At 44.0% G+C, this 15,783-nt stretch overlaps 1 protein-coding gene across 1 annotated transcript in view; it reads right to left on the reverse strand.

Annotated features, from left to right (window-relative positions):
- The window catches only part of LOC123508290 (protein bric-a-brac 1-like), a 32,330-nt gene that overhangs the window by 9,605 nt on the left and 6,942 nt on the right, over positions 1-15,783 (reverse strand). The window contains 2 exon segments of the mRNA XM_045261873.1: positions 1-664; positions 1,469-1,559. Of these exon segments, the coding sequence (XP_045117808.1) occupies positions 1-664; positions 1,469-1,559 (755 nt within the window).

Genomic DNA, 15,783 nt, shown 5'->3' on the forward strand with positions numbered 1-15,783 from the left:
GCTGGGGTGTACTGGAGACTCTCCTAGTGTCATCTGGTGAGTTCTCCTTATTGGCAAGCTGCTGGTGGTGGTGGTGGTGGACAGGATGCTGGAGACTGGGCGGCTGGTCTGGGGACATGGGATTGGGAGCAGCAGTGTCATTGTGAAGGTTATCCGACTGAGACACCGATGATGAGGACGACTTTTGGGACAAGTCATAAGGGCTGTTGGGTTCGTGATGAGGCGACATGTTGCCATACAGAGTAGTCATTCTCTCTGATACATGCTCTGTCTCCCTCGTGCGTTTCTTCTTGGGAGGGGGACTCGCCGAGGGCTCTGGGGGTGGCCTTGGTGTATGTGTCTCTCTGGGCTCCCTACTGCGGGGCTCGGCCTTTCTGAGCTGGACTGGGTCATCGGGGACGGCTAGACCCTTGACCTGGAGCCCCTCGGCAGTCTTGATGAGGGAAGCAAGGTTGTGGTGAGGAACATTGACCTCCCCACGGTACATAAAGTCTAGTAATGCCTCCAGGTCCCTCGCAGACACATCCTTCATGAAGACAATGGGGTGCTTGCAGGGGTTCTTGGTGAACATTTCCTTAAAGTAGTCGCTGCATGTTGACAGCACGAACTTATGGGCAGGGTACTGCTTGCCCCCGCACGCCAGTGTGACATCAATGAATACCTCCTGTGGGGAAAAGCATGGGTGAGTCTGCGGCTGCACCACACTTGTTGATCTTACCCTAACTGTAATCATAGCAGATGGTCCAACCCATACTTGGAAACAAAAAATAAGTTAAATGCAGTAATATAAAAAAAAAAAAACTTTCATTGAATGATTAAAGCTCTGCATATGCATAGGTGACAGCCTTGTAAGACATACAACTGGAGACAAAAGTGAGTACATGACTGAGTATAAAGCAGCACAAGATCTGGTACAACACATGCTTAAACATAACTTTCAAATTCTTTAAAATTTAGTGGAATAATTATGTTTGATAAAACTGGCCACTAATCACAAACCACAGGTACCAGGGCTGCCATTAAGTTATCACCTCCCCCAACATATTAAGCTGATAATTAAATGCCTGATAACAAAATCCTGCCAAAACACACGAGCGAAACAAGCACTACTCCAACATTCCCTAAGCGTGGGTGGATCTCTGTCTAAATTTATTCCACAAACTCCGAATTATATAAACCTTATTCTCAGAACTTCACGTTGTATATTTTCCCGAATCTAAATTTATGGAGGATCATGTGGGGCAGCGGCGAGGAGAGGAGGCTGGGGTGAGCGGGGAGTGGTAGATGAAGAGAAAGGGAAAAAAAAGTTAGGTGTGGGGGAGGGAGAGAGCAGAGAGCAGGAAAGGCAGAAACGCGCGGAGGAAACACCAAGAGGAAGCGAGGGCAGGAAGGGTTGAGGACAAGGAGTGGTTCTAAGACACATATACATGAATAATGAATAAAATAGAGGGGGAAAAAAAGGACTCACCTGATCCCTGAGTATTGTGAGGATGTCTGCGAAAGTGGACTTGTGATTGTTCCACTTGAGTGACAGAAGCTCGTCCGTCATCGTGTTTATTCTGCAACGAGGAGAAACAACATCAGTCACACATCAAAATCACACCACCAAAACTCATACAATTACACCAAGAACCTTCATTTTAACACCCTAGAAGTGCATCAGGATCTATTATTAGCTGACTCATGGCTCCTATCCCACCCTCCCCTTCCTGATACTCTTTCTAATACTTTCTATGTGTCATCATCCTTTTCCGGGTACTGGCGGAGAGGAACTGAAACACATGAGTAACCCGTAGTGAGTAATACAGAATTCCCCAGAGAGAGAGAGAGAGAGAGAGAGAGAGAGAGAGAGAGAGAGAGAGAGAGAGATGGCGTGAAGGAAAGGAGATATGGAAGAGAAGGGATAGAGGGAGAGTTGAAAGGCAGGTTTGGGCGGTTGCAGCAGATGGGAGGGAGGGAGACGGAGGGAAGGGGATGGGAGGGAGGGAATGGAGAGGGAAGGAGGGAAGAGGAAGGGATGGAGGGAGGGAGCGAGGCAAACCTGGTTGACCTTGAGCGACCAGGTTTTTGTATTGGGCGCAACGATCTCATTCATGGCCTCTGGCACAGCCCCGCCCAGCTAAGTGGAGCACGCACACACACACGCACACACGGTACACGCACACACGTTACGTACACTCACACACTTCAGTCAAGCAACGAGTACATACGCAAGAGAGAGAGAGAGAGAGAGAGAGAGAGAGAGAGAGAGAAATAAATAAATAAATGAATAAACGAATAAATATCATCACGATCACCGCTGCCAACAACCAACTTCTAACAACAAAGCCACGCCACATCAGGCAACATCAGACTAGCAACAGAGGGAGGATGCCAGGCACATTTGAGAGGCGTCCAGCTAAGAGTCACACAGCACGTAGGACACCCTGGACAACCACTAACCTCCCCTCATGCCCCCAGATACCGCTGGACACTGTAGTACCTCCAGTCAGTCTATATTTAAACAGTGACCTTGCAACCGCCGCGCCTAGGTATGTGTGAACCGCCCACAAAACATTAGGACGAATTATTATTGTAGTGGTTCTCTCTCTCTCTCTCTCTCTCTCTCTCTCTCTCTCTCTCTCTCAAGCAACTTTTTTTTTTTCATTCTCACCGCTTTTTTTTTCTTTTTCATTTTGTGGGGTTTTCTTTCTTTCTAAATGTCAAATGTGTGTGTGTGTGTGTGTGTGTGTGTGTGTGTGTGTGTGTGTGTGTGTGTCTCTTTATCCAATACCATTGATGAGACATAATATATATATATATATATATATATATATATATATATATATATATATATATATATATATATATACATTTTTTTTCTCTCGTACTAATGGTCACACGCACACTTCACTCTTCTTTCTCCTCCTCCTCCTTCAACTCCTTATTGTTCTGCGCAGCGTGGAAACCGAATTCTGTGTTGCGCAACGTAATATCCTCGTTCACGGTACAGAGTTCGGATGTCGTAGAAAGAGAGGAGACGCAGAGAGAGAGAAAGAGAGAGGAATGAGAAGAGAGAGGAGGAGAAGGGGGGGCGTGAACAATTGCTAGGAAAACACACGATCCCACGGCCCCTTCCTCCCCCTCCCCCATCTCCAGGACAGCTGCCAGCCCTCACACATGTCATCACGGGACTGGGGAGGGAAGGAGAGGGAGGGCTGAGGAGAGGGAATTAAGGGGGAGGGGAGAAATGGGAAAGGGAGAGGGGGCTGGAGGAAGGGAAAGATGCCACATGTCACAGCATAGCATAATTAAGTACACTACAGCACGTGTACTAGCACGACACATCACTCGCACGCCACCAGCCTCCCATACACGGCTGCTCCTTCACGTGCCATCCCCTACACGACCTGAACACAGTATACGCATGCATAAAATACCACTAGGGCTTGAGAGGCGGCATGTAGGGAGGGAGAAAAAAGACGTAAGGAGTAAAACACTACAGTGCAACTCTTCACTGCGCCAGATGGTGAGGCGGGCTGGCGGACGAGCGATAACTCCATCACTTGGCGAACACACAGCTGCGCTCCCCCAACACGGGATCTGTACCACGACTTGTACAAGTTGCACAAGTGTATTCTTCCACTGTCCCGATGATATAAGATCAATATGTAGCTTAGGATGTCACGCAGACGACTCAACACCACGTATGTCTCCCACAACACGCTGGCTCTTCAATCACCTAGACACCTACCAGTGGACATCTGCGGCCAGCACGCGGCGCACGCACACGCACATCTGTCGCCGCTTCCCACCCGCACCGCACTGGCACCAGGCCCGTTCACCCACTACAACCAACATCGCTCATCAACCACAATTACCAACACTCGCAACAAACATTACTATCCACGTTTCTGACACTGCGATCAATTGTGACCGGGGAGGAGGATGGTGCGAGTGTGCAAGGCCTCACACGTGCGCGGCGGCTGCGATGCCTCATAAATGCCTCCTGCAGCTGAGAGTGGTAGTAATGCAAAAGATGAGAGGTGATACGCCGTGCCTATACGTAATAGTAAAAGTAAAGTAGTAGTAGTAGTAGTAGTAGTAGTAGTAGTAGTAGTAGTAGTAGTAGTAGTAGCAGCAGCAGCAGTAATAATAGTAATAATATAATAACTATAACAATAATAACGATGATACTAATAATGATAATAATAATAATAATAATAATAATAATAATAATATAAAGTAGGGCAGAAAACGAGACACTGAGAGAGGAGTGCGTAGTAGAGAGAGAGAGAGAGAGAGAGAGAGAGAGAGAGAGAGAGAGAGAGCTGGCTTTATTTTAGCTACGCCCTTCTGTTTCTCTCTCTCTCTCTCTCTCTCTCTCTCTCTCTCTGTCCACGCCCCCTAACACAATGTCTTCTTCCAAGGCCAAAACATCACCTGTAACATCACCATATCACATCCTTAGCAACACACACACACATACAAAAAAAAAGAGAGAGAGAGAGAGAGAGAGAGAGAGAGAGAGAGAGAGAGAGAGAGAGAGAGAGAGAGAGAGAAGAGACATTCAAGGAAAACTTATGAATGTAAGAAGTTCAGACAGAAAAGAAAATTGAAAATCATATAACAAAACGTGAGAGAGAGAGAGAGAGAGAGAGAGAGAGAGAGAGAGAGAGAGAGAGAGAGAGAGAGAGAGAGAGAGAGAATATTCATGCACTGTTAAGGGTAATTATGGTAGATTAAGAGAGAGAGAGAGAGAGAGAGAGAGAGAGAGAGAGAGAGAGAGAGAGAGAGAGAGAGAGAGAGAGAGAGAGAGAGAGAGAGAGATCTTACAGGCAACTTTCGTACCCAAGACATCTTGTACGAAGTGGAAGGACGTGGTTAGGTGGAAGAGGAGGGAGGTGGAGGCAGATGGGGGGAGGTGGGGACCTGACCTTGAACGAGGGAGGAGGAGGAAGAGAAGGAGGAGGAGGAGGAGAAAAGGAGGGGAAAAGAAGGGAGTGGAGCATGATGACTACATAAGGTCTGGAATACTCTCCCCCTCCACCTACTCCACAACTCCTACCACCTTCTCCACCTCCCTCCTCCTCCTCTTCCACCTCCACCTCCATAACCGTGGACCACCATCATCACCACTTCACTCTTATGCTCTTAGATAACAGAGCCTACTCTCTCTCTCTCTCTCTCTCTCTCTCTCTCTCAAGTAACGCCACTTCCCATTTTCTTTACACACCTGTTGCTTAATGCAATATTTTTCTTTTTCCTTTTATTCTTCTACTTACATGTGCTTTATCATTGTTATTGCAATTATTTTCTCCCTCTCCCTCTTATGAACTTTTTTCCCCTTATTATTTATCATCTCCTGTTCGTATTTTCCAACTCTCTTACCTGTATTTTTACTCTTATATTTGCAGTCCTAATACAAGCCTACTTTTTATAACCACTCATAAATCATCTACTACAGCCAATGGTCCTTGATTCTCCAATAGCTCCTTAATGGCAATGCTTCATCAAACCTTACAATTTAATACAAGGTTCTTTATGTACAGGAGTCTCTCAGGAGGCTCGTCCCTAGCAGTTTTAACACTCCTGCAGTTTATGAAGCTTATGGCTCCCTGACTGCCACTTCTAAGTTCCTATCTTCTTCCTTTAACTTTTTACTGCCTTTTCTCAGCTTTCCCAATAGCTTAAACAACCTGCCAGTCCATTACCATTGCTCATAAATCCTTCCCAAAAGTTTTCAGTCCTTATTTAAGACTTCTCAGATGCTTGCACAAGTCCCCAGCTCCTTTTTTTTTTCTTTATCTCATTCCCAGCTTCTCCAATCATTAAAGCAAACTCCTAGTACATCCTTAGTATTTCTAGAACATTTCTCAATTTACTAATCGTTTCTGAAGACTCCCCATTATGTTCTACCAATTCCCCCATCTTTATTTCATTTTTTACTTACTCCCAGCTTCCCCAATAACTAGAGCAACCTTCTATTCTGTCCCCAGTACTGCAAGACCCTTCCCCAACTTTTCAGCCCTTCCCCCACCTGTGCAACCCCCTTCCTAGCGTGTCTCTTCCCCTTATTCCTAGCTCTATTCTCTCTCCCAAAGCTCTCACCGGAAGTCTGCGGTCTCCTGCCTCACACGGAACCATTTCCCGGAGAATTTTAGTCAAATACCACCAGAGCTAAGGCCCTCAAACCTCCCTCGCAGCCAGTTAGACATACAGCTATCCAGTCAGCCGGCCAGCCAGTCAGCCAGCCGTTCCCCCGTTCACTAAGCTGATTATTGTTTCATTCAGTCCTCCAATGAGTCAGTTAGCCAATCAAACAGTTGGTTCACTATTCTGCCAGTCAGCTAGCAAGGCATTCCGTTGAGCTTGCCTTTTTTCTTTCCTTCTGTCTACAAATCAGTTTAGTTAATGTATCAGCTATGTAGTCTATGTAGTAAGTCAGTCAGTCCACAAGTCAGCCAGTCATTTATTCTCCTATTCAGCCAGCTAACCATTGTTCAACTGTACAAGCCAGTCAAGCTCTTATTCAGCCACCCAGCCATACTTGTATACTCAGCCATCTATTCCTGCGTACACCACACAACCTGCCTCCCTCACTCAGCCAGTCAGCCATTCATTCATTCAGCCAGTCAGTCAGTCTGTCTATCCGCTAAGTCAGCATCTTCCCTACTCCACGGACCAGCGGGTTACTGACACAACTCATCCATCGTTGCCTTGTATCTGGTGCCAATAGAGAGAGAGAGAGAGAGAGAGAGAGAGAGAGAGAGAGAGAGAGAGAGAGAGAGAGAGAGAGATTTACACCCAAACTCACGCCTTCGTTCACAAAGACTAAGGTTTCGACACGTTTTCTCTCTCTCTCTCTCTCTCTCTCTCTCTCTCACAACCACTTCGTAACTATTTTCTTCCCTTCTTTCTTTTACCTATCTTCTCTCCACTTTGTTTACTTTTTCTTACTTTCTTTCTTTTTTTTCTCTCTACCTTTGCGAATGGAGAGGAGGAAGAGAGGAAGAGGTTTAAAAATAGAGATAAAAAATGATAGTCTTTATACCCACTCCTCTCTTTACTCCCCTTCTCTTCCACTTACTTCTTTCTTCCCTCTCTTCTCTTATCTCCTCAGTTTCTTTATTTTACATTCCCTTGCTTCGAAACGCTATTTATTTATTTATTTATTTGTTTTGTTCATGTTTGTTTTGTTTATATTTTATTTTTCTTCCTAGTTATTCTATCTTCTTCTATCTATCCTATTCCCTTTGTTTATTGTCTTGTTTTCCTTGCTCCTTTGCTTCGAAACGTGATTTTTTTCTCTTCTTCACTTTTTTTTCTATTTTATCATGTCAGTTACTTTATCTTTTTTTTTTTTCGTTTTCTTCTCCTTCTATACGTCTATCAAATATTATCTTATTATCACGATTATCATTTTTTTCTGCCACCTACTCTATCACCGTTTTCCTTTTCCTTCCTTTTCGATACTTAAAAACACCGCTTTCATCATTTACATATTCATTGCTTTATTCAATTTCTTTCCTTAATGTATCTATTGAATTCTTCTATTTCCTCTTTATTTACTCTATTCACCAATATTACCATCTTGTTTCCTTATTCTCCACTTCGCTACGTGACAACCCTACTGAGCATTTGTCTTCCTTATATCATCAACCAAAAATCTTACAATATCTTCTTAATAGTCTCATTAATTTAGTCACTATGTTCATCTGCCTCCCATATAGAGTTTTATTTATCTATTTATCTATTGACTTTTTCAGACCACTGCTATGAACTAAATTTTAAAGCATTCTAGTGCAGTGAGGGAGGGAGGGAGGGAGGAAAGATGGGAGAGGGGGAAGAGAAAAGTAGGGAAGGGGAGAAGGAGGGGGGATGAAAAGAGAGGGAGTGTGGGGAGGAGTGAGTGTAATGCCCTAGGGTGTGTGTGTGTGTGTGTGTGTGTGTGTGTGTGTGTGTGTGTGTGTGTGTGTGTGTGTGTGTGTGTGTGTACTCCACGCTAGAGCTAATTTTCTCAACAATTCCACCCACCCAAGAGAGAGAGAGAGAGAGAGAGAGAGAATATTCACGCACTGTTTAAAAGGAATCTTGAGAGAGAGAGAGAGAGAGAGAGAGAGAGAGAGAGAGAGAGAGAGAGAGAGAGAGGAAGAGGAAGGGAAAGGTGGGAGTTCACTTTTTATTACTTCGCCTCGAGGTTCATTGACACCACAGTAGTACTCTCTCTCTCTCTCTCTCTCTCTCTCTCTCTCTCTCTCTCTCTCTCTCTCTCTAACAACCTAAATTTATTCCTGTCAGTTTGTCTATCTGTGTGTTCACCTGTCTGTCTGTTTGTCTATTTTGATTTGATCTTCGTTCTCTCTCTCTCTCTCTCTCTCTCTCTCTCTCTCTCTCTCTCTCTCTCTCTCTCTCGTTCAAAAACAATATTTGGATTCAACTTTAAAAATATTGGAAAGAAACTAAACATCCAAGAGAGAGAGAGAGAGAGAGAGAGAGAGAGAGAGAGAGAGAGAGAGAGAGAGAGAGAGAGAGAGAGGGTAAATAATAGCTGAGATTTCACGCCAAGACAAAGAAAAATGAAAGGGAGGAAAATTAAAGAAAACGAGGAAAACAAAGAAAAGAATGAGAAAAGAAAACAACAAAGGAAGGAAAAGAAAGAAATGAACAGAAAGAAAGAAGTAAAATGGGAAAAGGAAAGAACAAAGGGATGGAAAAGAAAGACAAAGAGGAGGGAACAAAGATAATAACTCTTGAAAGGGACAAAGAACGTACCTAAGGAAAAAGAAAGAAAAAGAAAAATGACGATAGACCATCAAATCGAGAGAGAGAGAGAGAGAGAGAGAGAGAGAGAGAGAGAGAGAGAGAGAGAGAGAGAGAGAGAGAGAGAGAGAGAGAGCAAAAAAAAATCAAACATTCTGAGGCTTCCTTCGTTTCACACATTGTAGGTCTCTCACTATCGAGAGAGAGAGAGAGAGAGAGAGAGAGAGAGAGAGAGAGAGAGAGAGAGAAATACCTAGCATAACAAAATACTTGACCTTGGCGATGAAGAGGAGGAAGAGGAGGAAGAGGGGAAGAGGGAGAAAGGATGAGAGGGAGGGAAGGAGAGGAGGGAATGAAGGGAGAGGGGATGTGCATGACGCCAGCAGAGGCCAGACTAACACACACACACACACACACACACACACACACACACACACACGTTATCTGTACATCTCTTCCCCTGTCCCCCCCCCTTCTCTCTCTCTCTCTCTCTCTCTCTCTCTCTCTCTCTCTCTCTCTCTCTCTCTCTCTGTACACGCGCCCGTCACGTGATAAATTTTTTCTCTCTCACTATCTCTTTTTTATCTTTTTCCCTTCTTCCTTTCTTTCTTTCTCTGGAATATCTGCTTAGGAGAAAGATATTGATTAAAAAACAAGATAAATGGTGATAAGGATGGTTAGGTGAAGATGAAATTAAAGAAAAACTAAAAAAAAAGTGATGATGATGATGATGAGAGAGAGAGAGAGAGAGAGAGAGAGAGAGAGAGAGAGAGAGAAAGAAAATAGCATGCCACTGATAAGCTAACTCACTCCCACCCACTTACGCCATCTCTCTCTCTCTCTCTCTCTCTCTCTCTCTCTCTCTCTCTCTCTCCATCTTTCCTTCCTCCTCCACTCTCCACACATACCCCCCCTCCTCCACCAAGAGGCACGTAGACAATTCTCTCTCTCTCTCTCTCTCTCTCTCTCTCTCTCTCTCTCTCTCTTCACACACACACACACACACACACACATCACTTACCTAATATGCAAATCACACACACACACACACACACACATCACCACTATGTCCTCTGCACGGTTCCCCTCACCTCTCTCTCTCTTCCATACCCCGTCAAGAGCCACATATGTCCTCTTTTTCCTCCTTCCCTTCACAGGAACACACGCCTCACACTCCTCCACACTCCTCCTTTCTCTGGCCACGCGAACTCACACACTCTAAAAACCTTAACCTTTAAATGCCCCTCATGTCTTTATTTTTCTTTTCTTTTTACACATCTACGCATTAATACCCTTTACTCTTTTCTCTTTCTTTGTTTCGCCTCACTCTTGTCCCGAAACACTTAACCTCAATAAAATGATCATGATTTTCACTTTTCTTCACATTTATATACACAAAGATGCATCGTATGTGTTTGAATCTCCTCTTGTAACTTTCTTTCCTATTTTTTTTTGGTCTAACACCACTTCAAGGTCTTATTATTTACTCTAACGCATACTAATGACTTCTTTCTCTTACTCATTCTATCATTGCCTCAACTCATTACTTGCTCTGACTCATCTTTCTTACTTTTTTTCTCTCACTCTTTCTTCTAGCACCACCGGGAGTCCTCACTACTCACCCTAGCGTATCACCAAGACTCCTTTCTCTTACTCCTTTCACTCCACCAAAACCACGAGTCTCGGTTCCCACTATGACGCTTCCTTTACTCTTTACTCCTATTCTAACGCGGCTAGCATTCATCAGTTCTCACGCTAAAGCAACTCAACAACTTTTTTTCCTTACTCCTCTTACATCATTGCAAAAAATTATGAGTTCACACACTAATGCAACTCTAGAACTCGTTTCCCTTACTCTCTTTACTCTAGGAACAGTGCCAGCCCTTAACATTTACCCTAAAGTACTCCACGCACTCTTTTTCTAACTCTTTTCACTCAAACATTACCAGAATTCAACAGTTTCCACACTAACGCATTTTTAGAACTCCTTTCCTTGATTATTTGAAGTCTAGCAACACTCGAAGTCCTCAGCTCTCTTCTTGAAGTTTCTCTGCCTCACTACGACTACCGTGGACTCTTGCACCACTCCAAATTCAAATTCAACAGTTCCCATCCTGACCCATTCCTAGAACTCCTTTCCTTGATTATTTGAAGTCTAGCAACACTCGAAGTCCTCAGCTCTCGTCTTGAAGTGTCTCTGTGTCCTCCTACAACTAATGTGAACCCTAACAACTACTCCAAACCCTCAGCACTCGCTTAGAAGTGTCCCTATGAGTCCCCTCAACTACCGCCGCTGCCGTCACATCCTCGCGGGCCAACACACCAGTAAGCGCAACACCAGAACTCAACAACTAGAGGCCTTGGAATCCGGCAATTACCTAACCGGAACCATGAATCCAAGGTTACTTCAAGGGTAAGGTTGCCTAAGCTGTGTGTGTGTGTGTGTGTGTGTGTGTGTGTGTGTGTGTGTGTGTGTGTTACCCGTCCTTTCTTCCACTAGTCCACCTCTGCGCCATTGAAGTACTGAACGCATTGAAAGCACGCCACTATTGCTACTGTTCATAAGGTTGCGTTGGTTCGATTGGGGGAAAAAAGAAGAAAACTTAACGCCACGAGTCTTGATGAATCTCACGAGTCTTTACCGCGAAGGAAGAAGAAGAAGAAGAAGAAGAAGAAGAAGAAGAAGAAGAAGAAGAAGAAGAAGAAGAAGAAGAAGACGAAAAGAGAAGAAGCAGTTGAATTGTTGGCCATTGCGAGGTTGCCCTGTTAAGAAAAAAAAAAAAAAAGAAAAAAAAAACTAAATGAGGAGCGATTGTGGACAAGTTGTTATCTATTTCAAGGTCTCCACATCATCCACCTCCTCTTAAGTCTTCTCACAAACTCCTCCTCTTCCTCTTTTTTCCTGCTTTAATCTCCATCCCTCTCTCCCTCTCTTTCTCCCCAGCACGCTCTCTCTCTCTCTCTCTCTCTCTCTCTCTCTCTCTCTCCACATACTCCGTCCCGCGCTCCACCTCGCCCACTGCGCATATGTGGATTCCGACTCCACCTCCTCTCTCTCTCTCTCTCTCTCTCTCTCTCTGAACTTGTTTGTTTGCACCTTCACTTACGTTCTCTCTCTCTCTCTCTCGTCACATCCTGCTAATGTCCGCATTCAGTATTCTCATTTCCTTTCTCTCTCTCTCTCTCTCTCTCTCTCTCTCTCTCTCTCTCTCTCTCTCTCTCTCAACTCGACCACCAAGAACCCTTTATCCTCAGCACAAAATAGCCCAATCACATGAAAAAAACAGCTCCTTAAAAACCGCCCAATTCTCAGCGGCACAAGTCAAGCGTCAAATGTTTCTCGCATCCTCACTTCACTGCACCCACTTTGCTTTCTCCAGACCCGTCCCTCCCAGCCCATCCCCACGCTGCCCCGCCCCGCCCCATCCCCGCCCCACCCCTCCGCCCACTACAAAACAGCCTGGGGAAAGCGAGAAGCCACCGGAGGGAAAGTTAAAGAGAGAGAGAGAGAGAGAGAGAGAGAGAGAGAGAGAGAGAGAGAGAGAGAGAGAAGAGAAAGTAGTGTTTGTGAGGCCCGGGAGAAACTTTTTTCGTAGGAGAAAGAAGAGAAAGGTTGTCACGAAATAGTGAAAGCAAGAGAGATTGAGAGAGAGAGAGAGAGAGAGAGAGAGAGAGAGAGAGAGAGAGAGAGAGAGAGAGAGAGAGAGAGAGAGAGCTATTCAAATTCGCGGAACTTCTTCCTGAAAACTTTATAATTAAGGTGAAAGAGCCAGCAATATTCCCTCTCTCCCTCTCTCTCTCTCTCTCTCTCTCTCTCTTCGCACTTCCTTTCTGCTTGCCTGCCTTCAAATCTTCACGTATTTGTCTGAAAGTCTCTCTCTCTCTCTCTCTCTCTCTCTCTCTCTAACATGCGGAAGTAGTGAGTGGGAAAGGAGACCATATGGTTCTCCTTTTTTTCCACCATAGAATGACCTTACCCCTCTCTCCTCTCCCTCCCTCTCTCCTCTCCCCCTCCCTCTTTCCTCCCTCTCCCCTTCTCCAGGTAAAACGCGCACCTGTAACCTTCCCACACTTCCGCTCACCATCCCCCTCTCTCTCTCCCTCTCCCTCTCTCTCACCTCTCCCTTCTCCCTCTTCCTTATACGCTGGATGGAGATTTTAGTACTAGTGTGGTGGTGGTGGTGGTGGTGGTGGTGGTGGTGGTGGTGGTGGTGATAATGAAATTCTGTTGTAGATTGTAATGGTAAAACAGCAGATGTTTCGGTAATAACGGTAGTAGTAGTGGTGGTGGTGGTGGTGGTATTAGTTTGAGGAAGTAGTCGTTTAAAGGAGGAGGAGGAGGAGGAGGAGGAGGAGGAGGAGGAGGAGGAGGAGGAGGAGGAGGAGGAGGAGGACGACGACGACGACGACGAGAGAAAAAAGGAAAAGAAAAAGAGAAAAGAAAAAAGAAAAACGAAAGAAAGGAAAAGAAAAAGTGAATGAAGAAAGAAAGAAAAACTAAGACGAAGACGAAGACAAAGAAAGAAACGAAAAAATAAATAAATCCAGTAGTAGTAGTAGTAGTAGTAGTAGTAGTAGTAGTAGTAGTAGTAGTAGTAGTAGTAGTAGCAGTAGTAGTAGGAGCAGAAGCAGCAGCAGCAGCAGGCGTGACAGCAGGAGCGGGGCAGCATCTGGATCTACTAATTAAATGACTCGTCTGTGTCTTCCTCATTCTACACACACACACACACACACACACACACACACACGGGCGAGGCTTAAGTTGCTCACCCTCTCGTGAAGAAAAGGAATAAAAACCAAGAAAAAAGAGAGAAGACTAAGCGCTCATTTTCCTGTACATTCTTACACTCTTTTTCGTCTTACTTGATGGAAGGAAAAGTAAGTCGAGTAGTAGTAGTAGTAGTAGTAGTAGTAGTAGTAGTAGTAGTAGTAGGAGGAGGAGGAGGAGGAGGAGGAGGAGGAGGAGGAGGAGGAGGAGGAGGAGGAGGAGGAGGAGGAGTGGTAAAAATAACAACAATGAAAACAAGAAAAAAGAGGAAAAAAAATGAAAAGAATATCAGAAAAACACTCGAACCCCATAAAAAAAAAAAAAAAATAAGAACCCAAAGCCCCAAAAACTATATCAATGAAGGAAACACGGAACAAGGAAGCAGCAGGTAAAGAAAGGTAACGTAAGCAAAGGAAAGCAAAGCCCTGGCCACGTTACGAATCCCCACTCCACACGCCCGTTACCTGGCTGGCCCCTCACTCACTGCCGGCCACACAACGGTAACAGGGAAAGCAGAGGGTGGCGCAGGCGAGGCGGGGGCGGCGGTAGTGGTTTGCAGAGCGGAGGCAAGACTCATCACACTCATAATGCGCCAAAATAAATCGGAGAGGAACGCAAACTTTCCACCGCTAGACCAGACTCGGCGGTGAAGGAAAGAAGGAACGGTAGAGAAATGGAGGAGGAGGAGGAGGAGGAGGAGGAGGAGGAGGAGGAGGAGGAGGAGGAGGAGGAAGAGGAGGAGGAGGAGGAGGAGGAGGAGAAGGACGTGGAGGTGGAAAAAGAAGGAAGAAAAGAGATGTTATAGAAGATTTAAAAGGAATGTAGTAGTATTTAGAATTGTTAGATAGAGGAAAATGAGGAAAATGAGGTTAAAAAGAGAGAGAGAGAGAGAGAGAGAGAGAGAGAGAGAGAGAGAGAGAGAGAGAGAGAGAGAGAGAGAGAGAGAGAGGTTATATAGAAAATCAAAAGGCATTCAGAACTGCTGAAGAATAATGGAGAAAGAGAAAGAGGAAAAGGAAGAGGTTATAAGAAAGGAGAGGAAGAGGAAATGAAGAAAAGAGAAGGGTTGGTATTATGTAAGGAAAAATGAAGTAATAGAACGAGAAAGAAAGAACTGAAGAAATGAAGAAAGATGAGAAAGAGGAGGGAGTGGAGAGGAGTGAAGAAAAGAAAGAAGACTTGGTATAATGGAAAGGAAAAACGGAAAAGGAGTAGAGGGAAACACTGAAAATTATGAGGAAATAAAGAGGAGGAGGAGAAGAGGAGATATGAAAGAGATAAAGATAAAGGAAGGAAGAAAAGAAAGAGGATTGATAAGAAAAAAAAAAGATAGAAAAAGTGGTAATAGCGAATTGTGGAAGATAAAGAGAGAGAGGAAGATATGTTGATGATGCAGCAGGAGGAAAGATAACTAGTAAAATCAACTGAACACGAAGAGAGAAAGAAAGAGAAGTAAAAGAGAAGTAAAGAGTAAAAGAGAGGTAGAAGAATGAATAAAGGAAGAATAAAGAAAGGTTTATATCACAGGAAATAAAATAAATGTAATAGTAGAATGAACTGAAGGAAAGGTAATAAATGGAAGAAGGAGAGAGAAAAAAAAAGATGGAGGGAGGGAGAAAGATCTGGTATTACAAGACAGAAAATTAAAGTAAGGGATAGAATAAATAGAAGGGAAATAAAGAAAGGAAGGAAGGACAGAGGAAAGAAAAGGAAGAAATTTGTTGGCTGAAGGAAAATGAAATAGAAAGAGAGAAAAAAAAAACAATAACTTGAAGGAAATAATGATGAAATAGAGAGAATCGATTTTAAAATAAGCGAGAAAGGCAAACTCGTGTGTGTGAAGAAGGAAAAAATAAAAACTTTGAAAATTAATACAGATTCAGATGAAGGAGGAAAAAATGAATGATTGTAATGCAGGAGGAAAATAAAGAAAATGAGAAAGGAAAAAATATCACGAGAGAGAGAGAGAGAGAGAGAGAGAGAGAGAGAGAGAGAGAGAGAGAGAGAGAGAGAGAGAGAGAGAGTGTGTTATTACTTAATCTTGCGTCATCATGAAGTTACGAAACAATTATGACTCAAACTTCTCGGAACTTGAAAAAAATCAACAACAACAACAACAACAAATTTAACTCTGAACCATCAAGCCAAAATCTAACAAACAATAAATAAAATGAACCGATCAAAGCTTCTAAACAATAAAAAAAAAGGCTTCAAATTATTACTTTCTTTACTTTTCGATCTATTTGTTCCTTTTTCGAGCAATCCAGTGGAGC

The sequence above is a fragment of the Portunus trituberculatus genome, chromosome 24, assembly GCF_017591435.1.
Source record: "Portunus trituberculatus isolate SZX2019 chromosome 24, ASM1759143v1, whole genome shotgun sequence".
NCBI lineage: Eukaryota > Metazoa > Arthropoda > Malacostraca > Decapoda > Portunidae > Portunus > Portunus trituberculatus.